We start from the raw sequence: 27,389 nt of genomic DNA on the forward strand, positions 1-27,389 counted from the left end.
TAATTTTACTGAACATTTTTTCAGTTGGTCAACAGACATGCTGTTTTAATACATGTAGAGCGTGGTCATTAGTAAACAACATCATTAGTAAATGTTGCGCCAGAACTTGTATTAAGCTTTAATGGTGCCTTCACAGATTTGCAACTTACCTCTGCTTCATGGTCAGAAGTGCCTCATAAAATCATGGATGCTGACTTTTCTACTCATTGGTCTCTCTGTCTTTAGTCTGGAAAATAGGAGCTCAGTGGTTTAAAAAAACAAACATATTTTGACTTCTGCAATTGGAGGACAGTTTTTTTCCCACTTTGTGTGAAGCTCAGAAAAAGCAGCCTTTTTCCTGTATCATTTGTATTTATGTTTTTAGTCTTTATATAGGGGCAGGAATACAGGAATAGTTCTCCTTTGCAATACATGGTTTTGTTTCCATTCTTCATACTTAAAGGTCCAGGTTACCAAATCTGGTCTTATTAGGTACTTGCCTCCTGATTATTTAATTCCATATGAGCTGATTTGTTCCTCTCCACCTCCACTTTATGATATTTAAATCCTGCCCATGCTTTAATTCGGCCTAATGGACCAATCTCACAGAAAGCAAGATCGAAAACACACCTTTGTCTCAGTTTTACAGTTCTGGGATTTCTCTAAGAATCACTTAGACGAACCCCCCCAACACACACACACACACACACACACACACACACACACACACACACACACACACACACACTAAAGCCATTACATAGCTTCCTCTCTCCTCCTCCTCCCTCCCTCCTCCTGTGTCACTCTCCTGCTCTCTCCCTCTCTGGCTGAACACACGCGCACTCTCTTTCCTACCTCGCAGACGCTTGGGTGCCGTCGCCGCTGCATCCTACCGCTCACTGTTGAACCGCCTCTTTCTCTCGACTCTTTTTCTCCACACAAACAAACCGGCATTTCACGGTTTGGCGGCCGGGAAAGTGTCCGCCATACGAGGCAAACCACAACAATGACCCGGTCCTGACTAAAATTGAATAGATTAGCCAATCTATTCTGAGCTCTAATGAGATTAGAGGGTCAGCGCGGGCATGGGTCGCGGCGGCGTGGCACTTTTCCTTGAACTCCTCCGGGAACGTCCTCCCTATCAGCGGTGTTTCCAGCGTGGAAATGGCGTTTTTGACACCGAGGATGCCACGGATGACGCGACAGGACAATAACAGACATTTGAATGCACGCTCACCTGTGCCGCTTTGGTGGCGCGCGGATTCCTAGAAGTAGCAGCACCAGCAGCAGTAGTTGTAGTTGTAGTAAAAGTAGCAGCAGCAGAAGCGGCAGCAGGAGTTGCAGGAGAAGATGAAGTACCAGAAATATATAACGGTGATGCAGATGGCCATGGGAGTGACAGCCTCCAACAAAGACTGCCTCCCCGCGAAGAGACAGCTGTGGTGAGTATGGACAAAGAGGAGAAGGAGGTGCGCGCTTTGGTTCGGAGCGTGTGTTGGTGCGCGTGGAGCGTGGGGGAAAACAGGTTTGAAATGAGCCTCTGGGCTTTGTTGTCTTGTTTGAGAAGCTCCAGTCGCGCTTTTCTGCTATGTCTGCTGTGAAGTTGAAGCTCAGCAGCTGCTGGCGGAAGCGACTACCTCCATCCGCCTCTGTGTCGCTCTGCCTTCAACGACAGTTTGATGTGCGCGCCGGTGACATCGACACCCAGCAGGTATTTAGGCGGGGAGGAGGAGGAGAGGGGTGGACAGTGCGCGCTCGCCCCTTCTCTGTGTTCCTCCTGGTGGTCTCTGAGTGTTATGATCCGCTGGTGAGGCTTTCACGAAACAGAGCAGGTGGATTTACAGGAACAGCGAAACGACGCGGACACACATCGCTTTTTTCTTTCACCCGCACGCGCTCGGCGATTTCAGTTTTCCGAGCAGCTCTCTGGTCTCGCGTCTATTTCTGCGATCACGTGTAGTAGTAAAAAAAACCAAAACCTCTCATCTCTTATTTAGCAGCTTCTTGCCACCTGGATTTGTGTAGGAGCGGTGCTTGTGTTTAACTCTCATTGGCTGATCACGTCTCCGTGCGTTTCCATTTAAATATGTCCACCTAGTTTAATACACGTCCACGTTTGATACCATTTATCCGTTCCCTGGTGTTTCGGGATGAATCAGCAAAAAGTAACAGGCAAAAGACTTCTAAAAAACATTTTTTTAGAAAGCTGTCTCTACATCTTACCTCTTTTGCAATTAATTCCCTATCGCTTTCCTTCTCTCCAAAAGTTCCCAGGTTGCTTTAATACTGTAAGATTTCTTTTTTGAAACAAAACGAAACAAAATCTATCTTCTCTGCTTCTGGCTTTCACAGCTACACGACAAGATGACAGCAAACCTAAGATATTTTGAAGAAATCATGTCAACATTTATAAACTCCAGATATTTTTTTACATCACAAAACTATTAAAATTTACCTGAAAAAAAGTTTGATAATGCTGCACTGTGCTTCTCTTCAAAGATGATTTAAATATGATACCAATGACAAACTGACCTATTTCTTTGTGCACTCGATGAATTGATTAGTTGGTGTCAGGGAGCAAGATGCTACTGCCGTAACCTTAGCTGGCTTCTGACAACCTGTCAGAGGCTGTTATACTGTGATACACTGGGAATGTGGTTGCACTGTAGGGCATAATAAAGGAAACTGTGAAGAACGCTTCTTTTACTAATTGAAATAAGGAGCATTATAAAGAAGAAAAGGAACAAAAAAAGAAAACGTGACACAGCAGAGTGGTGTTCAGTCTAATTATAGGATCTTATCACAATGAGCAGATTCAGTCTTTCTTCTACTGTAATCCACGCAGATAACATTAAGCATGCAGCACAATCCTTACAGATTTGCACTGCTTTACACTGAGAAGACAAACTCTGGTTCCTTGCGTAGGATGTGCAAGGCTTTGAGGGGGTCCATCTTACATGTGGGAGCAAATAGGTCCATTACTTTGAATCAGAAATGATCTCACATGGGAGAAAGGATAGGTTTTCTCCTCTCCAACCACTGTCAAACGTGTAGGACAGCGCACAGCGGCGACTCGGTTTTGACACTTCTCCCTTAAGAGAGGCGCGGTGGTATGTCCGGGGCCATCACATCACGGTGGGGGAAGGGACACGGCCATTAAAAGTGGATTACTGTATCGCCTCCGACAGCCACTTTAACGGAGCGTAGCTGAGCCAGCGTGTAGCTACAGTGTGTGTTTCATGGAGTCACCCTTGGATTCGCTTGCCTGCCATTTCCGTCTTTATTCGGTGAAGTCAGAGTCCAGAGTCAGTAGGCTCACGTGCACATAAGTAACTAAAATGTAAGGCCTGACTTTAGGTTGGAATACCGAAGCAATCACCCAAGTTTAGGTGATCAACGTGCATCATAGAAGTTTAATCCTGATGTGTTTCAACTGGTGATCTAATAGAAGTTGACGAGTCGTAGTTTCAACTTCAATCTGTTTTATTTAACTGCTTTCTTATTTAGAAGTAGTTACTTTCTTAATTTCAGTCCTCCAGAGGGAAAAATGCATTGCTTTACATTCACCTTACTCTTTGACTTGTGCAACACAAGAAAGGAATTTAAACACCCAAAGAAGCCAGGCTGAACAGTTTGTATCTTCATAACTAAATGAAATGTCAGCGTCTTTTCAAAGGTTGAGTGAGTGGTCTGGTTTCCTTCCATTCATACCACAAGGTTGAGATTGCACAACGCAGAAATAAGCTGCTGCTGGAGGACCTAGCTCATATATGATTTATATCAGACTCACTTGCACTCAGGTAATGGGAGATGTTGTTCCTTAACGAGCGTAAGAACAGGAAGAGACTGGCCGTGATGTCGTGACCAGAGACCACGAAAATGTCTGAAATTCAGCGAGCTGCAGCGATAACATCCCAAAAAACTGCTGCCAACATCAAGTAGACGTGTAGAGCGATTAACTAATCCCAGCATCAAGGTTGGACAGCGACTGCCTCCAGTACTGTCGTGGTTGCGACAGTACTGCAACTGGTTTGAGTAATTTTGACTGATGTATAATTCTTTTGTATAATATTGAGATGACAAATATTTGTCAGGATTCTTCACTGATTTTAGTGGCAAAAATTGTTTTATGTAAGCAGAACATGCAAAGATTTGTGTACATCTTCACGTATTATGAGATTATTAAAATATTAAAGGTAGGGTCTTTCACTCCATTCCTTGCACCTGCATGATGGATAATATTAATAGTAGCTGTGAGATCTCTTTATTTTACTCCTGCGACAGGTTTTGTCTCTTTGGAAAACAAAGTGTGTGAGGGGATAACACGTCTTTTGCACGGTGTGACCCTTTTTTTTTTTTATCGACATGTGAGCATTGCACAATTTTTCTTTGACTTCATGCATTAATTATACTGCAGTTTTTGGTGTTTTATTTCAGACAGCTGAAGATGCTTTGTTGCTTTGCAGTGCAGACACACACCGCCCTTTGCAGATTTCCTTCACTTGCACTAAATCCAAAGTATTTCGAAACAACGGACGGTGATCTACTTTGAGAAATTAGATTTTTGTCCCAAACATTTGATTGTTGTTGTATCTGTCTTTGAATGTAGCATTACTTACTAGTCCAGGTAACTTCACGGTATGTGGTGCAGAGAATGGTTGGTTACTTTGTAACCTTGGTTCTCCGAGTGAGAGACTATCTCTCCAACTTCATGCTGGAGAACAAAATTGTTTAGTGTTACCTTTACAACTATAGCTTAGCGATCAACTTTTGATCACTGACAGATGGTATGTATGCGAGCCAGTCTCTTTACATGCAGAATGGCTTTCTCTCTGCAGAGGAAACAGGAGGAAAGAATTGAAATAAAACTTTTTTCCACGGTCATATAAGCAACAAATATGAAGAGGCGGCTATGCAGAGGCCCAAAACACTCGACCCCCAGCGATTAATAAATGACTCAAGGCCATCGATCATGCTTAAAGAGCAGCTAATTGCACTGACACAATAACAAATCACAAAATAATGAACTTTATGTACCTCAGCTGATTTACATCAGATGCTACATTTGCATTTCGCTGTTTTTGCCACTTTGTTTTGTACCTGCGGCAGGAAGAATGAGATTTAAATAATGTGGAAAACAACAGCAGCATCTCACGTGTTTGTGTTTATGAAGCGTGTGTATTTAGAGAGCTCATTAAGAGCTTGTTATGTTTCCATTCCTGTGTTGTAATTGGTCTTTCATGACACAGTGGACATAAGGGCTAACACTAAAAACAGGCGAGGGAAAACAAACATAAAAGACACCAAGTTCAGAGCGGAGTACTGTTTTGCTCCAAGTGCCAGATCAATCGAGCTTTATCACTGGCTTTATTCTTAATTGAATTACGACCTTAATATCAGATTACTTGGTTAAGGTGGTTAGCTGTAGTAATCTGAGCATTGTCTTACTCTTCTTATAATAAGATAAACACAGTGAACCTCGAGCCACAGTACAGCCCCCCCACCACCACAGTACAAAACAAGCCAGCACGTTGTTATTAAACAAAACACATGGTGTCCTGTGATAGCCAGGACACTGTAATTACTTTGTGATCATCCACATATGACAATTAGCCCAATGACGACTGTCTAATTTGTAGGCAGCTTTCCATAATATGTGGGTGTATCACTGTGTATTGTGTGCCAGATGCCTACTCAGCTTCCCTCCACGGTCACAGCTCCGCCTGGTGTTCTCAGTCCACCTGCCTAATGATGCATAAAGTCAGCGTCTCCTCTTCCCCCCGCCCCGTGCCACGAACACACACATGCAGGCGCCCTCTCTGCCCTCTGATTTGCCTCTCCACACTTCCTCCCTCCTCCACATTTAACAACTCCTGTCTGCCTCCCCCCCTGCTCTTCACTCCTAGTCCCACTCACGGAGTCCACGATGCATAATCTCACACAAACTGACAACGCCTTGCATTAGTTACCTCGGCGGGAGCCCAAGTTTATGGTGGCCCTGCCATGATAATCAGTACTTTTCTAAAAACAACATGCCGACATACTATTTTTTTCACACCTACACTCAGTAAGTCTGATCTTATAAACATGAGTCATGGCTTTAATCTTTGAACATACTACTCTTGCTCTACAGCCTTCACGGCCCTCGTATAGTAAGTATGAGGGTTCACACACGTGTTTGTGTGTCTGAGTGTGTGTGAGTATTCAGTGTTTCTGTCCATTAGGAACTCGCATGTTCTTACTTTGGCAGAACGGTTGTAATCGCCTCTCAGATGGTTTATGCCACTAAAGGGAACAGATTACACAGGGTTTATTGACTCGTGGCTCACCCCCTTACCCCCTCCCACTCTCCGAGCATCCCGTGGGTGTGTGGTTGCTGCTGTCGCTGTGTGTGAGTGTGTTTGTTTGTGTCTGGGTTAGGCCCTTTAGTGATAACTTTTCTGGTCTGATTTAAATGCTGCTAACTGAGGAAAAACCGTTATTTTTTCGTAGTATTGGCTTTGTTGGATGTGGTCACAATTGGTTTATATATACGCTGCACTTTATTCAGATGTGTTTTTGCACTTCAAATTGTGCAAAAAAATTACTATTTCTATCTTTGCATTAAGGCTCAGTGTAATTGTGCCACTGAGCTCAGTTCTGACTGCAAAAACATCCATTGGTCAATGCAGCAACGATGTCATCACATAACAGGTCTGTCTGAGCAACTTGGATTCAGTTGTTTACGAAACTGTCGACATCGTCTGCAGCGCATGTAGCAACGTATCAGAGCTGAGCAGGTGGTGGCAACGCATATTTGTGTGTATAAAGGATGTATGGAGCTAATACAGCCTATGCCATTTACTAGCTGTGTTAAAGCCTTGACCTTTTGGGCCATCTCAATGTTTGACTGATGAATATTAAAGCTTTCCTTATTTATTAGCATTTTGTATTGCAATGGGTATAAAAGTGTAGAAGATGAGTATCAGTTTGTATTAAATAAGACTTTAAATTAGTGCCAGAGGCCATAAATGCATCAACAAAGTGTTCACAAAGTTGATTTATGAGGCTTTTTTTGGGTTGATGTTTTTTTCCCTCACAGAGATTTAGTATTTTTGAAATCAGAAGAGTCGCTTACCACTGGCCAATATAAATAATGCACAGTTAAGGTTAATGATAATTAAATGACCCCCGATGAGCAAGCAATTAGCGACAGTGAGAGGGAAAAACTCCCTTGGAACAAGAAGAAACCTCTGACTGAACAGCCATGACCGACTGGGAGTGAGGGGAGGGAGACTAACTGAGATGAGCTGAATAAGAACATATGATGCACAAACTACTTTACACAGTAAACATAAAGCCAGTGTAATAAAGTCTTTATAACACAGTATGCTGGAAAATTCTTAAAAAACAAAACTCTGAAAAAGTAGCATTCATAACAGAACAGCAAGATGCAAGATGCATGTGTGGTTTCGTTTTTCTCTCCACGCAACTTGCCGTACGTCACTGAAAAACTCAATTGATGATGTTATTGCTGCTGATTAGTTACTGAAATTTGTCTCTGCAGCTGCATCCTCCTTTTAACTTAGTTGCAACCCAGCGCATGTCTGCGTTCATGTAATGTTGAGTCTAAATAGGCGTCTGGTAATCGCTGCTTAAAGAGCCTGCTGGCGGCAGTGATGCTAGCAGAAGCCTATCAGAGACTCATCGTCTCCAGTCAGAGTCAGGAATGACTTTAAGAATCTGTGAGTCACACGTTCGGGGCCTCTGGTGACTCCCGACTGTCACAGTGGCTCACTGGGGGGGCCGACAAGATGGGATCCATCACTGCTGCCCCACAAACAGAGAAGGACACAGCAGAGGGGATCTACTTAAATTTGACAGAGATCCGAGTGATTTTTTTTAGGATGTTATATTTGTACACGGCCCTGCCTGTCAACATTTTTATTTTACGTAGTTGAATAGTCATTCAGCAGCACGAGGGAGTGATTTAAAACACTTATAAGACTGATTTGGGTTTCAAAGATCACAGTGTAATGATTTAACAATATTGATGCATGCAAACGGAAAATTTTGTTTGAAAAGCTGGACAGATATGAGGATGCACACACTGAACGGCTGCTCATCTATCACCACTAAATAGCAACGAATGCCAGGTTTAATTAGTCGCTTCCTTTGACGTAACCACCTCAGTGATAAGAGAGATCGTCTGACAGCTGATAGCTACTAAACATAGTGTTCAAAACAATTTAATATCAGTTGACAATAAGTTTGCCGAAAGAGCTGCAGTCGGTGGGTGAGGTGCTGATCATGCACACATTTGCACATGCAGAGTGGCCTGCAGCTTTCCAAACATGATGTATCAAGGGAGGTTCCCTGCTGAGACGTCACTGCGTTTGACTGATGTCAAAGTTTAACGGTAAACAACTTCTAGCCAAAGTGTGAAGACTGCTTAGCTTGACCAAGCTATTTCAAATTGACACTGCACTTCCTTGGGTCTGCAGAAATACATCGTCCAAAGCAGTGAGTGGATTGGATTAATCGCACATACAGTCCTTTATTTATTAGACAGATGATATAATACCTGTAATCTGTGGAGAATGTGTAATGTTGTTTGATACTGCCGCAAAACAGGTTGATATATGTCCTTACCCACAGGACCATCTTAGTGATTACACAATTCTCCTTATGATCTATTTCAGATTAAAAAAAATAAAAAATAACTCATGCATAGAAACAGACCTAGCAATTAAGTAGTTTATGACTACACAACAAATACAACCACACTGGGATAGTACTTAAAAGATTAACAGCTGTCAGTAAACATTAGATACTTGCTGACAGCTGTTAAACATTTTAAATGGCTTTGGTTTTCGGTCTTCTGTGAAACACGTATGTTGGGAATAAGTGTGATCCTGCTTGCAGCCATGGGTGGTAATAGTGTCATGATAAAAGCATTAGTGTTCCACTGGTACAGGTTAATTTGATTTAAGAAAGTTTTATGTCCTTAAAGGTTGACTTTGACAGAATACTGAGGTAAAACAGGTTTTGGGTATATATGATGTGCAGATTCTGAGCAGAAGTAATTTATGATGCCTAAGCATGCAAAATCATTACTCAGTCCACATTAACTATATGCTGCATTTAAACAGTTTATCTTATTTTAGCATTTTCTTGCTAATGTTTGGTTTTGCCGTGACTTGTCTTCACTACAGATTTATGTTCATACCTGCATGGTGCAGTACTGTGCAAAGGGCTTGAGTCACCCCTAATTCCTTTATATTTTGCTAGGAAACTGGGAAATAGTCAATTTAGTTAAACGTGTTTATATTAGGAAGTATTGAAATATAGTATTGATGCAAAAACTGTTCAATTCTAATTGCTTTTCTTGGCACTTCTTTATTAAAAGAAAGCTCTTCTTTGGATGTTGGCTCCCATTTGTTCTGTTTTCAGTCAAGATGATCCCACACTGTTTCAGTCATGTTGAGACCTAGGTTCTGGGGAGGCCTATCCATTGTTCCATTGTGTGTTTTTTTTTATCCACATGTGCTCTTACTGCATTATTTTGAAGGTGCTGCCAATCAGATGCCTTCCAGAAGCGATACTGTAGCATCCACTGTGGTGGATGAAAACTGGATGGTGTCTCTGTCTCTGTGTTCATAATTTCATCACTTTTAACAAGATGCTCAACTCCACTGGCTTAAATATAGCCCCAAACCATAACAGTCTCCTCCTTAGACCTGCCACTGTTTTGTCCTTTATTTTTTCAGTTTACTTAATTTTTTAAGGACAAACTGAAAACTGTGTTGAAGGTCCTCTCTTACATTTTCAGATTATAAATCTTTAGGAATCACCAAAAATACTATTTCATGTCTGTCAAACCTTGTTACCTTTAGCATCTTTTGTATATTCAACTAAAGAAATCTGGTCTTTAAATCTGACATCATCAGCCATTTCCGGGTCCAAACTCCGCTTCAGGTCCCAAAGTAAAACGAACACTGCAGCATCACTGAGAGTTAAAAACTGTCTAAATTCTTTCATTTTTAGTAAAATGATCAGTGTGTCTGCTCTACCAGGTGTAACAATTAAGTTTAACACCCAGGCATCCATGAAAACAGAATTTATTAAATTTAACGGAGAAGTTAAGTTAGCAGGAAGTTAGCTCGCTAGTTCCCACCTAAACATGATAAAGCATGTTCTGACTGAGGGATTTCTGAAAAATTAAAACGTTCAGCTCTGCTATCACTTCCAACATAAATGAAGACAGAAAACTAAACAGCAGTAAGGTTACTGAAGTTGGGCTAGCTGGTATATAATGATGTGCTACATGGTGGCTAGCTACACAGCTATGGTTAGCATAATATAAACACAGTAAAGCTGGGGGATGAACGCTAACTTTTTTCCACTCAATAAAAGTTAACATGAGGATTCCCAATGGTTAGGGACAAATGCAATCACATGGCAGGATGCTGTAAACGGGCCAAACTTCAATCAGGAGAACAACTGAGATAATCCATTTGTTGTCCAATGTCCAATAAAACACCTTCAGAAGCCCACTTTAAACAGTTACAAGAAAGTCTGGCTCCTTGATAGCAAAAGATAAATTAATGAGATGAAATTTAAAACTTTTGTAGAGTTCTGTACAAGTGCTCTGAAGTTGTGTTTGTGTAATTTTGGAGCAGCACTTTTTGAAATCAGCCGCTGACCTTGCTGTCACCCTCCTCTCCGCAGGGGTCAGACAACACTCAGACATGACCGTTGTCTCGCCTCGTTTGATACATGTCTATATGACTAATCTGGTCTGTCCATCTGTCAGGCCTGTCTGGCCTAATCAGAGTCTTGATCCTGCTGCAGATTTTCATTCCCGCTCATTTCTGCCCAGGTGGCTTTCAAATGGCTTACAGGCTCCAGCTTTCAAAGATGTTTCCTTTATTTCTTTTGCTTTTAGTCACCCAGTTAGTCATATGTTTCATTCCTCTGTTTGGGGACATCAGTGGGGTTTTCTAGATCAAGTAGCATGTGTCATGTACCTCTTGTCGCCACTTGTCCCATGTAGCAGGAGGGGCACCCAAGAGCAAAGTGATGCATGTTCATCGGCCACCATCACTTCGAGCTGAACAGTCAGGCATTATGAAGCAGTCAGGGCGACCTCTGAGCCATATGCTGACTGTGTCCCTCTGTGCTTTGTCCCTTTGCATTATGGTCATTCTCCTTCCTTTTTTCCTTTGTCCTCTTTCCACCAACTCTGCCTCTCAGCACCATGTTCCTTTATGCTTTGCTCACCTGTCTCCTTTATTCCCTGCTTTCTCTTTTTGTTCTCAATTTATTTTCCCCACCTGTGCAATGGGAGCAAATGGTAAGTGTTTGTGTTTATATGGAAAGTAAAATGCTGGCTAGGTAAAAGCTTCTTTGAAAAGGTCTAGGAATATAAATGGAAAGAGAAAGTCACTGGAGCTATTTTGGATGCGCCGCTGCTGCCTGATGAGCTGGAAGATATGAACAAAGACAAATCCCAGGGTGGAGAGGCATCCCAGGACTCTATTTAACATTCTGGTTAGAGCACAGTCTATTGTTATTGGACATGAGCTAAAAACATAGATAAGGGTCAAAAATAGTAAGACACCTGCCTGTAGTTGTAGAAAGATCTGACACCAATGTTAACTTCTAAGTGCTCTCCAACTCCTCAGAGGAATTCCCCCAAAACTCAGACTTCACCTCGTTAACACAAATGAAGGAGGTTAGAGTTTAATTTAAAAATTGTCCTCTGAAAACATTTTTGAATATTAGATGTTTAGATTCATATTCATCGCATAAAACAACAGTCAAAAAACAAACTACCTTGGCAACAGTTGGAAATTTTTCTAGTCTTCTGCTAACTAAATTTCATGGCAGGCCGTTGCTATAGTTGCTGCCACTCGGCAACATCATTGTTCGGTGTTTAGAGCTGGCAGCAGCAGCAGGGTGGTGGAATAATAATAATAATGGATTGGATTTATATAGCGCTTTTCAAGGCACCCAAAGCGCTTTACAATGCCACTATTCATTCACTCTCACATTCACACACTGGTGGAGGCAAGCTACGGTTGTAGCCACAGCTGCCCTGGGGCTGACTGACAGAAGCGAGGCTGCCATATTGCGCCATCGGCCCCGCCATCGGGTAAAGTGTCTTGCCCAAGGACACAACGACCAGGACAGAGAGCCCGGGGATTGAACCGGCAACCTTCCGGTTACAGATACGCTTCCCAACCCCCTGAGCCATGGTCGCCCCAAATAATAAGTCTTATGACTCCCATAATTTCTTTTAAGATGTTTACTTAAATAAATAAAAAAAAGGCCACAGTACTTGAGTCCATGAAAATGAAAATTTACCCAAGTGGGGAAGAAACAAAGGGAACAAACTGAGGGACAGAACAATAATACTCTAATGAAGGCATAATCCAGCAGTGGGCAACAAGCTGTTGAACAAAAGGGTAGAACAGAGTTCTCGATGGACATGAAACAAAATGAAAGTAAAGTGATCTTACCAAATAAAACAGGAAATAAAACTGCCTCACTTAGTATATCTGTCTCAAATAAAACACAGCTAGCTGTGCACATACTGGAAACAGAGATTTTAGTGTTGGATTGGGATTATCAGGCCAGCTGGAGTTGTTTTCCAGGCTCTGAACACAGCATGAACTGCTAAATACTGAAGCTCACAGTTCAACATGCTTCCACACCAAGAAAACCCACAACCCATGTAGACTTAGTGCCTGAAAGAAATCAGTTGGTAACTATAAAATCACCAATGGCAACTGTATCGGCACTGACAGTGCACTCTTTTCTAACTTTTCTAACTTTTCTAACGTTGTGATCATGTGTAGTTTCTACTTAAAATTGTTTGGTGACTACTTTTATGTTATATAGCGAAAATGACATGTACAAGTGTACAGCTCTCCACATTCAGTGCTCCACCAGGTACATGTTCCTATACTTGGTAATGTGAATGCACTTATGCAGAAGTATGAGATCATGTGTAGTTTCTACTAAGCCTACTGAATAGATATTTTGTTGAGGGTGTTTGTTTCAAATGAAAGTTTGTCAAAAACTAACCTTTTTGCTTCTTTTGTTCTGCTGATGTTCTTCTGGTGTCCTAGCAACAATGGTGCCTGTATACAGTATTATTTGAGATACTATTATCTTTTTCATATCTAACTCTAAAGCTCTTCACACACCAAACACGTAACTTTGTGCAAATTTTATGAGCATTAAAAATACTTGTCAGACTCGCCTGTTCTTAATGCAGCCGCTCACACCAACCGCAGGTGTGATAATTTGGCAAGACAAAGTTGCAGCATTTATTCTTTTAGAATCAAGTTCAGTTTTTCAGATTTTCAAATGCAATCGGCAACAAGACACTCAAAACATGCCCTGGTGCTGAATATGCAAGGATATCTACAATGCAAAATAATACTATTTTACCTCAGACGCACAGCTGGGTCCTGCCCCGGATCAGATGCGGTTAGGTCTATTAACAATACTGCCCCACTGACATCCTTAAATATACACAATAGCGGTTGTGATATATCTTCAACTCCTGGATCAAAGCATGAAATTCTCCTTGCTGCTGCCTTCTCCTGAGAATTGGATTAACCCAGAATCTCAGTTTTTTTCTTAATTTAAGCTTGCAGCTTTCAGAGAGCAGCATTTATAAGTCTGAGTAATACAAGGGCAATTTCCATCCTTTTCCAAAGAGCAGCTCTCATTGACAATAAACTTTTTACCTTGGTGTGCAGCATTATAGTATATTGTAGTGATGCAGCAGAAATAGTCAGAAATAAGTACAAAAGCAGGCTGGAAATTATAAGTAAAAGTATAAAAATAACTACTTAACACTCTAACATGACAAAAAATAAAGTAACTTAACCTTGTAACTTGTCAAGAGCTGCAAAATGTTGTCACCTAATAAGACTGAAAGATGTTCTCTACCTGGGATGCTGTTTCTTGGGTTGAGCTTTTTAAACAACTGCTTAAATCATGGCTTTTTCCACTATTTCCACCATGTACTGTTTGCTCTTCCTGTCATATAGAGCGAAGCTAGCGAGCGTTCCTGCGAAGCTCAGTTTAGCATCAATTGCTAGTTTCGTTGCTAGTATTGTTATTTCCACCTTTAGCTAAAACAGTTTTCTTGCATATTTTGCAAGAAAACATTTTGCTTTGTTGGAAGTTGTTGAAGTAGCTTCGTGGTTAGGTGTTAAATCTCCGCTGGGCTCTCGCTCTCAGACATGCCCGGGTTTGTCTCATTGTTGTGGGAAATGTAGGAAATGTAAATGCATGGCCTTCCTATAGCAATGATATCACAATATGACATTTTTATATCACATAAAAATTTATACCAGCGTTATCACTGGCGATAAGATGTGGCACAGCCCTACTTAAAACATTAATCAAAGAATGTTTTTTAACATAAATAACATTACTTACTGGATGAGGTAATCTCTTAATCTTAGCTAGTGGTATTGTTAATCTGTGGACGTGAGGGAGATTCTCTATTTTGGGCTGAAGTCTCATGTAATATTTATCCATTTCACCTCTCTCTACATTTAGTGCCTGATGTGTCTGAGTATTTCTTTACTTTTTGTGCTGTAAGATCCCGTCATTGTCTGTTCGCACTGGAGGGAACACTTTGAGTTTAGCTCCATGAGAGCACTCCAGCCTGTTTGTGAGTTTCTCTGTATTCCTCCAGAGGCAGTGAAAAGTGAAACTAACATCTGTCTGAACAGACAGAGAGACTGAGTCTAATCCACTGCCTTGCACAGCTAAAGATATCACACTAAATTCCTGCAGTATAGCTGAAAGTATAGTAAAAAAGTCCACAAAAACCCCCCAAATTGGGCTCAGAGGAAAATCGCTTTTTAAAGAGTTTGGTTTCAGCAAAATGCTCTGAAAAATAAACTTGCAATAGGGCGCTTACTGCAATAGGGCGTATTGCATTACCTCTTATTTTAACAACGCTGAGTATTTCAGAGCTCTGGCTTTCTCCAATAGTCCAGCATGTCTGTCAGCATAATAGGGGATTCATAATTGGCCGCAGGTGTGAACGTGAGCAGGAATGTTTGTCTGTCTCTGTGTCACCTGTTTTCCAATATTTGGGAGTTTTATAAGGTGCCAAATATAAGTGACAGGTCCAGATTGCAGTCAGGTCAGTTTATCACCCCGACTCTTGTGCTGCAGAGCCGTGCTCCTGTTTAAATCTGCAGAATTTGGCACCGTCTTGCTCACATTCACATACACAAGGCGCCATTTGGATGTCAGCATATGTATTGTTTGTTCTTTAATGTTTCATTAATTAACAGCATAAACGAAAGACCACAGAGGAGGTTCATGGACGTTGTGAAGGAGGACATGGAGAGAATTGGTGTGAGAGCAGGGCGATATGACCAAAAATATTTATCACGATATACATTTGAAAATTTGCAATAACAATATAACTGACGATATAATTGACACTAGACAAAATGCTTTACAACTCCACAACTTTATTAGTGCAAAAAACCCCATCAATGTATTTTCACTTAAACCATCAGCTGTTTTTTATGTGCATTATGGTTATATAAAACTGTAACAGTGCAAATTCCTTGCTGACAGTTTAACCAAAAGGCATTTTCAGTGGAAATTGGCCGACATATCCTCAGCATAACCATGTATAATATCCACAAAACTTAAAAAGAGGTTACACACACACAATACGGTAATATTATGTTGAAGCACAGTACGTATCACTCCGCGAGGCGCCTGCCTAATATAGCCATAATGCTCCGACAATCCATCAAGCGGGTTCATAGCTTAGCAAAGTCGTACTGAAACATTTGACAGATTTTCGAGCGCCGTGTACCACATAAAATCATTTCGAGGTCAGTAAACACAACCAGAATTCATACATAAGGCACACGGGATTATAAGGGGCACTGTCGATTTTCAGAAAAATCAAAGGATTGATTTTAAGTGTGCCGTATTTTCCAAACAACACGGTAATAACGACGGCCCGCTAGCACGCTCTACCAAAAATAGTGCTTTGTTGTGTATCTGATGGACGAAAGCTAAACCAGTTCCACACCACTGAAGTTTCAGCATTTTTACAAACCAATTCTGGTTCATCCGTTTCATTTAACGATCCACTTTCGCTCTTCTCATTCTGCGTCGCCACCATGTGCGTAAGTAAACAAAGGCAGTGCGCATGCGCATTTTACCCATATTCTATCGCGATATTTCATTTTCCTATCGTTGCCCAAAATTACACCGGTATTACCATGAACGGTATGATATAGCCCAGCCCTAATCCTAAATGAGCTCCTACCCAGAGAAGGCAGCAGCATTTCCTGGTAGTTCATGTGCATGTGCTTGTTTTCCTGTGTATGCCAAAGTCTCAATTCCTATTTTCAGATGAAGTGTGTTTACTGGCAGTGGTTTTCAGAAGTATTTCTATGCCCATGCAGTGATTTCCAGCAGAGAACTGTGTCTGGAGTTTCTGTTTTTTGTTTTTTTTTCAAAGATCACGACCATTCATTATTGGTTTTTGGCCTTGCCCCTTGTGTGCAGTGATTTCTCCAGCTTCTCGTAATCTTTTAATAATATTGTGAACCAGAAATATGATGAAACCCCATGCTGTGTTTCAGTGTGGCAAACACCCACTCCATCTTTCCTCAATCTCTCTGTGCACAATCCTGACCGTTCACAGCCAACATGACTAATAATGCGTGATCATCATATAAATTAAAAGTCTGTTTTCCATGTTATGTCATATCATTGCTAATATGCTGATGTGTTTTCAGTAATCTGTTGAATCTATGGGTGATGTATGAATCTTGGCAACATCTGCATGAAGCTGCTGCCTTGTCTGAACCACATAACGATAATGAGCTATATTAAAATAATAAAAGTCAAATGTTGTAAGAAAAATTCAGTTTGCATTAGTTATGTCCTCATTGTGAGTTCTGCTTTATTGCCAGCAATTAATTATTATGATTATCATTATTTAATGTAACTTTAGTCTCAGATGCTGAAAGCCTTTAAAAAAAGGCAAAAGTTTAAAAGTTAAACTGGATTTTCTTCAGCGGGAAGATCAAATATAAGCAGGCAGGAGGGTGAGCAACTTTACTTAATACAAACATTTCTCTTTGCCTTTGTTCTGGTAACTTGTTTTTTTTTTTTTTTTTTAATTCCAGGCTTTTCAGGAAGTCACGTTAATCACTTTTACTACATTTATCCAGCTTGCATATAATATACTGCTAAGAATGCACAGGCAGACATGTGTAAGGTCTAAGTCTAAACATGGTAGTGTGACAACAGCAGACCCACATCAGCAACAGCTGCTGTTGCAAAGTTATGTAAGTGCAGTGAAACATTGAGCAGTTCTCTTGTCCTCATGAATTCTCTGTTATATCTTTCCTCGACCTCAAAAAGTATTTGACTGCGACTCCAGCCTTTTCTTGCTCCTGTTCCAACTTTCCTGAAACACGTTGTTGGCATCAAACCCAATATTACCACGTAGTTTTATTTTAAATCACTGCATATGTTGTTTTTGTAAAAGCTCCTGTAGGCTCCTCCCTTACATTTTTTATTTGGCAGATGTTTTACGCTGGAAATTCTTCCTGATGCAACCCCAAATGGATTTGTGTCTCCTCCCATATTTTCTTTGTACTTGCTCTAAATTAATCATATCAAATAGCACATCAAAGCAAACTATGGTTGTCTGGTTTTGTTGAAATTTATTTACAGGATACCAGCTGCTGTTGGAAGCAGCGTTGTGCCTCAGCTGCAAGCGTGAACTTGTTCATCTTCTGCTACTTCTAGTATTCTGTATAGTTTTCATATTTGTGCTCTGTTTTTACAGTTTTTGTGAAGCAGAAAATCAACAAGCTTACATTTTCTGACTTTCAGCATATATGTTATCTATTGATTATAGTTCAATTACTGCAAAAATAAAAACAATTGTAAAAAAAATGGCCCTATTCAAGGTATATTACATTTTTATAAAGTCTCCTCACAGATTTTGGAAAGCTCTGCTATAATAGATTTAGATGAAACGATGATGAGTCCATTAGGGATGTAGGACTGACAAGTCTTACAGTCTCTATTACATCATAAATCGTATGCTCTCGTACATGACTCAAAAGTAAAGCTGTGGAAGGTCTTTCAAAGTTTTCTTTAGAAATTGGCTGCTCTTTCATTTTCAGTCCAGTCCCTGTACCTGACCATTTTCAAAAATGTGTTTGTTTTTTAGTCACTAAACACTGACCAATGAATTATTCAATCATAAAAAGAGTCTCTGTCTGAAGGGTTGAACCAGTGTTGTGGCTACACATAACAGACAACTTAGCAAAGAACTTATTTTAAATTGTATCTTTAGGCAAATTGTTACCAGCAGCCTGTCGCAAAAAAAGCTTCATTTGTCAGGATGGCAAGGATCCCAAACACACTGCCATTACAGTAAAAGCATATCTGGTAAGAGGAACACGATCAGTCGTGGATAGTGAAAGCTTGGACCTTAATATTATTGAATCAGTCTAGGAAAGTAGAGCTTTGAATGTCCTTCAAGAAGCCTGGAGAACTATTCCTGAAAACTACTTAAAGGATTTACAAGAAAGCTCGGCTAAGAGAGTTTAGGCTGTGTTGAAGAACAAAGGTGATGACTTTCAAGCTCATTAGAGTTGTAAAGACTCTTTTTTTTTTTTTTTTTACCGTATGTGCTTTATTTCTGTGTTTATTTGCACATGTTTCAATAAGTTACTTAACCTTTTTCTCATTTTCTTTGCATAATATAAAGAAATGGCTCAGGACTTTTGCACAGTATTATATCTTGCCCAAAAAATAAAACAATTTTATTTTATGTAAATAGACATCATATTCATATGAACATAAAATGCAGTGCCATGTAAGCACTAATACCTCAAATCCTTGAGCCACATAGTTCCGGTTTCTGTTACCCTGTGATGTCATCTATTAGTGTAGGATTAGCAGAATGACCTACAGGTTGTAAACCAGCACACAGATACAGGCCCTATCAGCGCTCCTCATTCTTAGAAGTGTGTTGTTAAAACCAAAGAGCTTCATAAGCTTTGTGTGTAAATGAAATCCCCTTGTGAAAGTAACACTGGGATTACAGTGACAGAGACTGAGCTCTGTACGTGCGTTCTAGCTGTTAGTAAATATGGAGAAAACTACCTCTAACACAGCCTATAAAAAAGAAGAACTCTACCTGATTTAATACCCAATTTAAATTTGGGTGAGTTTCCTCTTTAGTGTCATCACCTTGGGAAGCGCTTCCAGCACAGATGCTATTTTTAGATCTCTATTTTTAGATTTCTGTCTGAAGGTCCAGTTTAGACCAATTGCACCAGGGTCTCCGGCACACACTGGATCTACTCCAATATGTCAAAATAATCACAAATACAACAGATAGGACTGGTGATGATTGAAGATTGTGCTGGTGTGTCCAAAAAAACTAGCTGGCATGCACCCAAATTCACCCAGTCTATTACAATATATTACAGTAGAACGTAATGTACAGTTTGACCCTTGGGATGAATTTAAAGCACGTTGTTGACATTAAAAACATTATTTTTAAAAATCATGAGCTTCCTCCTGGTCACTCTCCTGACCAGATGTCCCACGTGCAGGGTTGGAGAATGTGAGCTCTTCCACTAAAAACTGCTGTTTGGTCTCTTTGTCGTTACTCTAATAACCTGGGATCACTGAGAAGAAAGCTGAGTTAGTTCGTCACAGATATTTGCCATAATGTAATCACAGAGGTACAGAAGTGGTCATGAAAACCTTGTGGAGTGATGTGGAAGTAGCAGCCACACTGGTAGCCGTAGGTGCAGAAAGACATGGCTTTAAAGGAGAGATCAGCCAAATTTAACTCCCCCCCACCTGCAAAACACTATGTTAGCATTATCATCATTAGCATTAGCATTATCATCGTCGGTATGTTAACATGCTTTGGTTAGCATTTAGCTTCAATCATCTATGTGCACTAAAGGAAACGTCAAAGAACTGCTACTAAGATTTTAGATTCTCAACTCTTGTTAAGAAGTATGTTTTCAAAATTGTTTAACGCATTTGCTAAAGAATTGGAGGAAAATAAAATCTATTAGCTCGGTCACCTTTTATCCATTTTTAAAGGATCAACAGGATAGCAGGACATGATGTCTACTGAGGTCTCAAGGCTTACATTAGTATTCAGCTCAGACACTGTGAAGCTATCGATCTGCATTGTCTTTTTTTATCCTGTTCCATATTAAAACAGAGTTGGAGCTGCAGAAAAGGGAACACAAAAAACACAATATATTCTATTTAGCTAATTACACGTGAAAGTGTTCCTTAGATTTCACCCCCTAAATGTGAGGCTATAACTGAGCCTTCTGTTAATAGACTCATCTTGAAATCCAAATCCTTTGCTGGACAAAAACAAGCAAAAACAACTTTTATTGACAGTTTCAGGTCTAAATGCAAGTGCAAAGTGCTTAATGTGCATGCATTAAGGCCTTCTGATACACAACACACCACAAATAAATCGTGCTAAAATTACCACAAAGCGTGTGTTTTCAGAAACTACTATGGCTTTTGCTTCAAAGTTGACAGTGAGGAGACTAGCTGGGAACAAATACCATCATATAAGAGGCTTAATGAGCTTTAGAAAGGAGCAGCCAGATGTATTGACAGTATAGGCATATAATAAAGTGCTCTGTCATGTATGACTGTGAAAGTTCTCAGTCATCCAGGTCATCATAGTCAAAGGAGCTTGCAAAGAAAAGCGTCTGGACTTCTTTAGTTGCTTGAAGACGTTTTCACCTCTCATCCGAGAAGCTTCTTCAGTTCTGAAGAAGACTGGCATGCTCAATAGACTGAACTGAAGAAGCTTCTTCAGTTCTGAACTGAAGAAGCTTCTTCAGTTCAGAACTGAAGAAGCTTCTTGGATGAGAGGTGAAAACGTCTTCAAGCAACTAAAGAAGTCCAGACGCTTTTCTTTGCAAGCTCCTTTGACTCTGTCATGTATGTTATGTAGCCATGTTGCCGTTGGTTAAGAAATAAGAATAAGAAATATTAGTTAAATATATGTGGTTAGGTTTTTTTATATGTTTGAATGGCATACAAATTATTACCAGGAAATCAGTCTTTAGTTTAAACGAGCCTTCAGAGGGATTGGATGGTTTCGAGCGCAGCATGTGTAGCATGTGGTGTCACCTTCTTTTGTTTTTACTTCTGCTTGGTAACTATAAAAACAGGCTGGCTATTAAAATGCTCAATAGACAGCGAAAACCCCTGATCATGTTCCTGCCGTCCTCATGCTCAGAAAGACTGACAGCCTGTCAGTAGGTTTATTTATTTTTTTCCTTGACACTGTCATGTGTTGTCAACTTTAACACATGACAGTATAATACTTTGGTACGAGCATTTGATTGATGACTTGTCATTACAATAGATTTGAAGTGCAACAAATAGCCCAGTGTTTGTTTTAAAAGGCCTCTACAGCAGAGCCGAGATGGCTTAGATCTTAAAATGACTTAAATACACTGTGTTATTGTGTATTTAAGAAATATATTCGTGAACACCTCTATGAAAGCAGATAATTGGTCAGTTTGCTGGTCTGAAGCATTCAAGCGCGTGTAAACACGAAGCCACTGAGAAACGATATCAGCAATGATCTTCAGTTATCATCAGTTATCATTAATCATTAGTTATTATTAATCTCTGGTGCTGTGAAGCCAGCCACCCCTCCCTGAGCCTGGTTCTGCCTGAGGTTTCTTCCTGTAAAAAGGGACTTTCCACTGTTGCCAAAACGCTTGCCAATAGGGGGTCGTGTGATTGTAATCAGAAGGTTGCCGGTTCGAGCCCCGGCTTGGACAGTCTCGGTCGTTGTGTCCGTGGGCAAGACACTTCACCTGTTGCCTACTGGTGGTGGTCAGAGGGCCCGGTGGCGCCAGTGTCCGGCAGCCTCGCCTCTGTCAGTGCGCCCCAGGGCGGCTGTGGCTACAATGTAGCTTGCCATCACCAGTGTGTGAATGTGTGGATGACTGAATGTGTAAAGCGCTTTGGGGTCCTTAGGGACTAGTAAAGCACTATTCAAATGTAAATGGTAAATACCATTTACCATTTGTATAAATAAAACTTGGATTAAACTGAATCAATCTGGGAAGGATTCTGAGAACAATTTGAAGTCTGTCATTCTACAGTGAGAATGATTTTTCACAAATGGAAAACATTCAAGACAGTCACCAATCTTTCCAGGAGTTGACGTGCCAGCAAATTCACTCCAAGGTCAGAAAAAATCAAAGAGCTAGATCTCAGACTCTACAGGCCTCAGTTGGCTTGTTAAATGTTAAAATCCATCACATTAAAATTAGAAAAAGACTGAACGACGAGCTTCTTCTCTCTAAAAAGGCCATGGCAGCACGGCTTTGGTTTGCAAGGAGAGCAAAGTGCAAATGCACACCTGCACACCACAACTCCTCCACAACACTAAAGCTATTGCCACTAAAGGTGGTTTTAAAAGCTACTGAATCACAAGGGGTACTTAGTTTTTCTCACACTGCTTCTGCACTTTGGCTTAGTTTTTGTTAAATAAGTAATGAAATGTGATATGTCTTGCTCAACTTGTTCAACTGAGCTTGTCTTAAAGTAATTTTAAATTTTGTAAGGACCAGATTATTGTTTCATGATGTCTTAACATGTTAAACCTTTGAACTGACAGAGTGTTCTTTCTCTCTACCATGACTGTATCTTTATATCCTTTTCCTTGTAAACCACGTATGTAGGTGGTGTTTTTTTAAAAGTATTTATTCCTTTGAAGAATTTGAAATAACTTAAACAATTGTATTCTGTTAACATTTTAAGGCGTGACTGAGGAAACAATCAAAATTGCATTGACTGTTATTTTTCCAGGCAGTTCACCTTAAAAGACCTTTGCAGCCAAGCATGTAAGAAGCAAAGCGTCTTCATTGTGGCTTAATAATAGAAGACAAGTGGATGCTGCCTACCTAGTGCCCATCTGCAGGCTACCCGCTGACATTCAGCCCAATTATTCACACTTGCTTAAATGGCACTACAGCCAACAGGAGAAGATGTCCTTTAAAAAGTAAAGACAGCAAGATGAAAGTTATGTCACTTTGATGCTTCAGGCATCTTTATGTTTTCCCTCAGATACAGCAGTGCTGTCTGCTAGCATGTGTGTTTTTTGTGGCTAGCTCTTGGGAGAAATCATCTTCATTGTGAGCGCTGTTGTTTTTAATAGATGTAGCTACATCAAGTGTTTGAGCCCACGAGCAATGCATTATGGGAAACATTCAAGATTTTGGCAGATTTTGTCCCCAGAAATGTTAAATATGAGTGTAACAGGTGAATTCAAGTGAGACGTATGCGTGTGTTCATTTTCTCAATTTATAGCTATTTTCTCAAAGTTTTGAATGAGTAAGTTTAAATGCTGAGATACCTAGCTTGAAATTTTGAGATAATAACCAGAAATATTGACTTACAGATGGCATAAAATAAAACCAGGGGCAGAAAGGATCTTCCAAAGATTTCAACTAACTTTTGTAGATTTTTGGATTTTTATCAACTAAATGCAGTTTGGTGCTGAGTAGATACACTACATTTCCAAAAATAGAGTTGATTTGATGAGTGTGAAACTTAACCCCACTGACTCTTTACTGACTATTTCTTGACTTTTCATTGACTTTCTGTGTTTCTGTTGCAGGGTGACCCCGGCAGATGGAGAGTTATCCCCCTCAGGTGCTCCTGGATGTTTAGACGAGCCTACAGGTGCTACTGGTGGCGCTGGTGCTATGGCTATGCCTGCCACATCCACTCTCTCGTTGCCTATGAGCCAAGGTAAACCTTCCCTGCGTCGCATCAAAGGCCGCATTCACCGCAGCAAGAGCCTGGACAGCCTCGATCTGCTTGACTCCAATGTAAGGCCCATGCACAGCTTCACTCTAACTTAACTTGTACAGAAATAAGAGGAGAACTGGTGATAGATACTAACACCCTGACAACTGACCACGTTAAGGAGTTTGAGTCTTATAGGAAATGTGCTATGTGTATAGAATAAAAGTGCGAATGAGGGAATGTGACTTGTAATGTGCTTTGAGTGGTTAATAAGATGAGGAACTTGCTTTTTAAGCAAACTCCATTTTAACAGAAATAGAGATGTTGAAGGGAAATGATTTACTGTAGTTTCAATGCAAACTAAAGGCCCAAGAGGTATCTTAATGATTACATTCAGATTGAAGCCACAGCGTTAAGACACACACACACACACACACACACACACACACACACACACACAGAGGCTGACCTTCGGTTATGTAATATTTCTGTGGTTTTCAGATGAGCACAGTTTAACACTTTCCATATGTCTCTCTCTATGACTGGTTTATTCTCATGAAAAGTATTAATCTGATAAATGATTGGGTAAGCTGCTTGGACTTAAAAACCCTTCCTATCTCTGGGATTGTCTATTGAGCTGAGAATGGCGTTTGGCCCACTCTCACCGCTGGTTAACTCGAGTGTACTTGTGTGTGTTTGCTAGGGTGTGTGCGTGTGTGTGTGGGCAGTTTGGTATTTGGGAAAGAAACCAACGGTTTATGATGTTAACAAATGCCAACCTGCTACTAATGCATGCTGGGTAAGGCTGTGGTCACACAGATAAAGATCTCCTTCCCTGCGCGGTGCTACTGTATGTCTTTCTTTTCCCTCTACTACTGTCTTTGTGTCTTGACCCTCTGTAGATGTCTCCCCTAATAAATGTTCGCAGCGTGATGTTTCCTCATCTGCACCCGACCTTCCCCTCCATGCTGACAGTCTGCAGTGTGTGTGTGTGTGTGTGTTTGTGTGTACACATGTGCATGCTTGCTTTACTTGTTCAGGGCATCAGCCGGCCTTAATTGAGAGCTGCGTGGTGTCTCTGTGCACGGAGCCTTTGTTCTTCACAACTGGGACTCATTAAGATTACGTTCAAGAGAGGCGGCATTTGCAGCTTGCACAAGTTAATCCATTTTTGATGTGAAGGTGGGTTGAAGGTTGAGAGAAAAAGTCACAGGGTGGAGGTGACAGTCAGGAACATGCTCCGAGATGACACAGCACAGCATCGGTCTGAACGATGCAGCAAACACACACAAACACACACTTACGACCGCTTTTGTCAGTTTGATTGACTGCTGGCATGAGGTCTCCTGTCAGTTTCTAATTTTGAGACAGAGGCGAAAATATCTCATAGATTTTTAAAGCAACCTTGAGTGCCCTGCTGCATAATACTTGGCAGTGAGCCGTCTGGTCTAAATCAGAGCATTTTTTTTTCCTACCTTGCAGACGTGATTGAAGTAAGACCAGAGGTGGGTTGCACTGGAGCTGTAGAGGCAGATGGTCAATGAAAGTTAGATGTGAAAACAAAAACGTGCAGCACTCATGGCAGAGTTTTGGTTGAGTGGGAAATGAGCCGTGCAACTACAGGAGTGCTGTTGCCAAGGATAAAAATAGGGCTGAAAGATTTAAGGAAAAAAGATATATAAGTAGGCATATATTAATTCTTTTATTGACAGTAATGTGCTTTCCTTGTCCTTCATTTTTATTAAACCCTTTTGACTGGTTTCAGAAGGGCTTAGGGTGGAAAAGGTGATGCTTGGTCTATTGGTTGTTTTTGCTAGTGTGAAATACTGAAATACGAAAGCACTTTTTCTTTGCTTGAATCAGAATTTTTTTTAAATAAGACTGCCACCAATCTCAAGGGTAGAAGTTGTTTATATACCAGCAAACCCAACTTCAGCAACCTTACAAATGTTGCTGCCGTTTAGTTTTTTGTTTTCTGTTTTCTTTTATGTCCAAAGTGACGTATTTGTTTTGTAGAAATCCTTCTGCAAGAACTTGAGATGTCGCTAGTTTCCGGAAACTAGCGAGCTAACTTCCTGCTAACTTCCTGCTAACTTCTAACTCTTTTAAACTTCCTCTTTTACATTGATGCCTGGATGTTAAAATTTACTGTAACACCCACTGAACACTGAACATTTTAATGTAGAGTAAGGGTAGTGTGGTTATATTAAATATAAGAGAAAGAGAGAACTTTAAGGAATTCTAAAGTGACCATCAAAACCATGAAAAAATATTGCTGTAAACAGTTTATTTTGCGACACAATGAAACAAATGATAGCGTAATATGAAACGATAGACGTTTTCATATCGTAACAAACTGTTTATCTGTCCTATAGGTAATATGTATAAATATTAGCAGCACTGGCATGAATGTACATTAAAAAAAGATTAGAATTTTGTGTCACATCAAATTGAAAAAGAAAAAAACGTTGCTTCAGTTTCACAAACTTTTCACTTTTGTTCTGGCACAAGTCCTGCACTTCCTAATCTGTCAGCTAGCGCTCAATTTGTAACATGCGCCGATGTGACTCCTGCAGGAAGTATTTTAGGCATCAGTGTAGGGAAGCCAGAGTTGCTCTGAGACTCAGAGTCAAAGCGATGCTTCACAGTCTTGTCTTTAAAGACCATCCATCAGCAAAGATAGTCTTCAAACACAGCCTTGAGAAAACCTGTGATTTAAAGCAAGCCTTCCTTTCTTTATTTATTTGTGTTTATTTTTTCAAGCTTACATCTAACTGAAACATAATAAAAGTAAATCTCAATACTTTACATTTTGCATTAAATATATAGATGCTGCAGACTGCAGACTATCCATTTCATCTCACTTGCTCCTCGCTCCATGTATCAGAGCATGTTACACAAATACATTTTCTCCTGTTCGCTTGCCCTGCTGTGGACCTCCGCATGATGTCCATGAATGTAAATTCGTAGCATGAATAATAGATGGAAGAAATGATCCACGTCGTAATGTAGCGTTTTCTTTCTTTCAGTTGCAGCTATTTTTGCACATTAAAAAAAATCAGCTCAGTGAGGACTACAGAGAGGAGAAGCTGAAAAAACTGTGGTTAAACTGGGTGAAGCCATGTAGATTTTAGTTATTATTTATTCAATGCAGACCAATAGTTCATCTATTTATCTTCTTATGCAAAATACCTGCCAATGTATATTTCAGTAGGGGAAAACACTGATTCCCTACAACGTTGTCAGTGCTTAGATAGATGTGTGTATGCATATGTGTTGGTGTAAACTGTGAAGTGTGACCTGATATGCAGAGACCTTGAGCTGAAAGTACACAGTGTTTTAGTGAAATCTGTGGCGCACAATGCCGCGTCTGCTGCACTGTAGCGTTTATTTATCACTTAGTCTGCCCAAATAAGAAAACAAGAATTGCAGATTTTAAAAAATAAGAAAAAAAGGTTTATAAGGTAAAGTTAATAGTACTTCCAACACCTAGTAGCTTCTGGACTTTTTGAGTGCGGTGTTAATATCTGGCAGGAACATATCCTGTGGACAGTGAATAGCCTTTG

The 27,389-nt window shown here is 40.4% G+C and overlaps 1 protein-coding gene across 9 annotated transcripts in view; it reads left to right on the top strand.

Annotated features, from left to right (window-relative positions):
• The first annotated feature begins 807 nt into the window (after positions 1-807).
• The window catches only part of tjp1a (tight junction protein 1a), a 100,022-nt gene continuing 73,440 nt past the window's right edge, over positions 808-27,389 (top strand). For 7 of the 9 annotated variants that reach the window (XM_040011998.1, XM_040012002.1, XM_040012003.1 and 4 more), the window contains exons 1-2: positions 809-1,421; positions 23,693-23,906. In XM_040011998.1, the coding sequence (XP_039867932.1) occupies positions 1,330-1,421; positions 23,693-23,906 (306 nt within the window). In that variant the 5' untranslated portion in view covers positions 809-1,329. Of the gene's footprint in view, positions 1,422-23,692; positions 23,907-27,389 lie in introns of all 9 variants that reach the window. The other 2 variants (XM_040011999.1, XM_040012011.1) reach the window with 2 other exon arrangements.

Source organism: Simochromis diagramma, unplaced genomic scaffold (assembly GCF_900408965.1).
Source record: "Simochromis diagramma unplaced genomic scaffold, fSimDia1.1 OVJJ01000603.1, whole genome shotgun sequence".
In the NCBI taxonomy this organism is placed as follows: Eukaryota; Metazoa; Chordata; class Actinopteri; order Cichliformes; family Cichlidae; genus Simochromis; species Simochromis diagramma.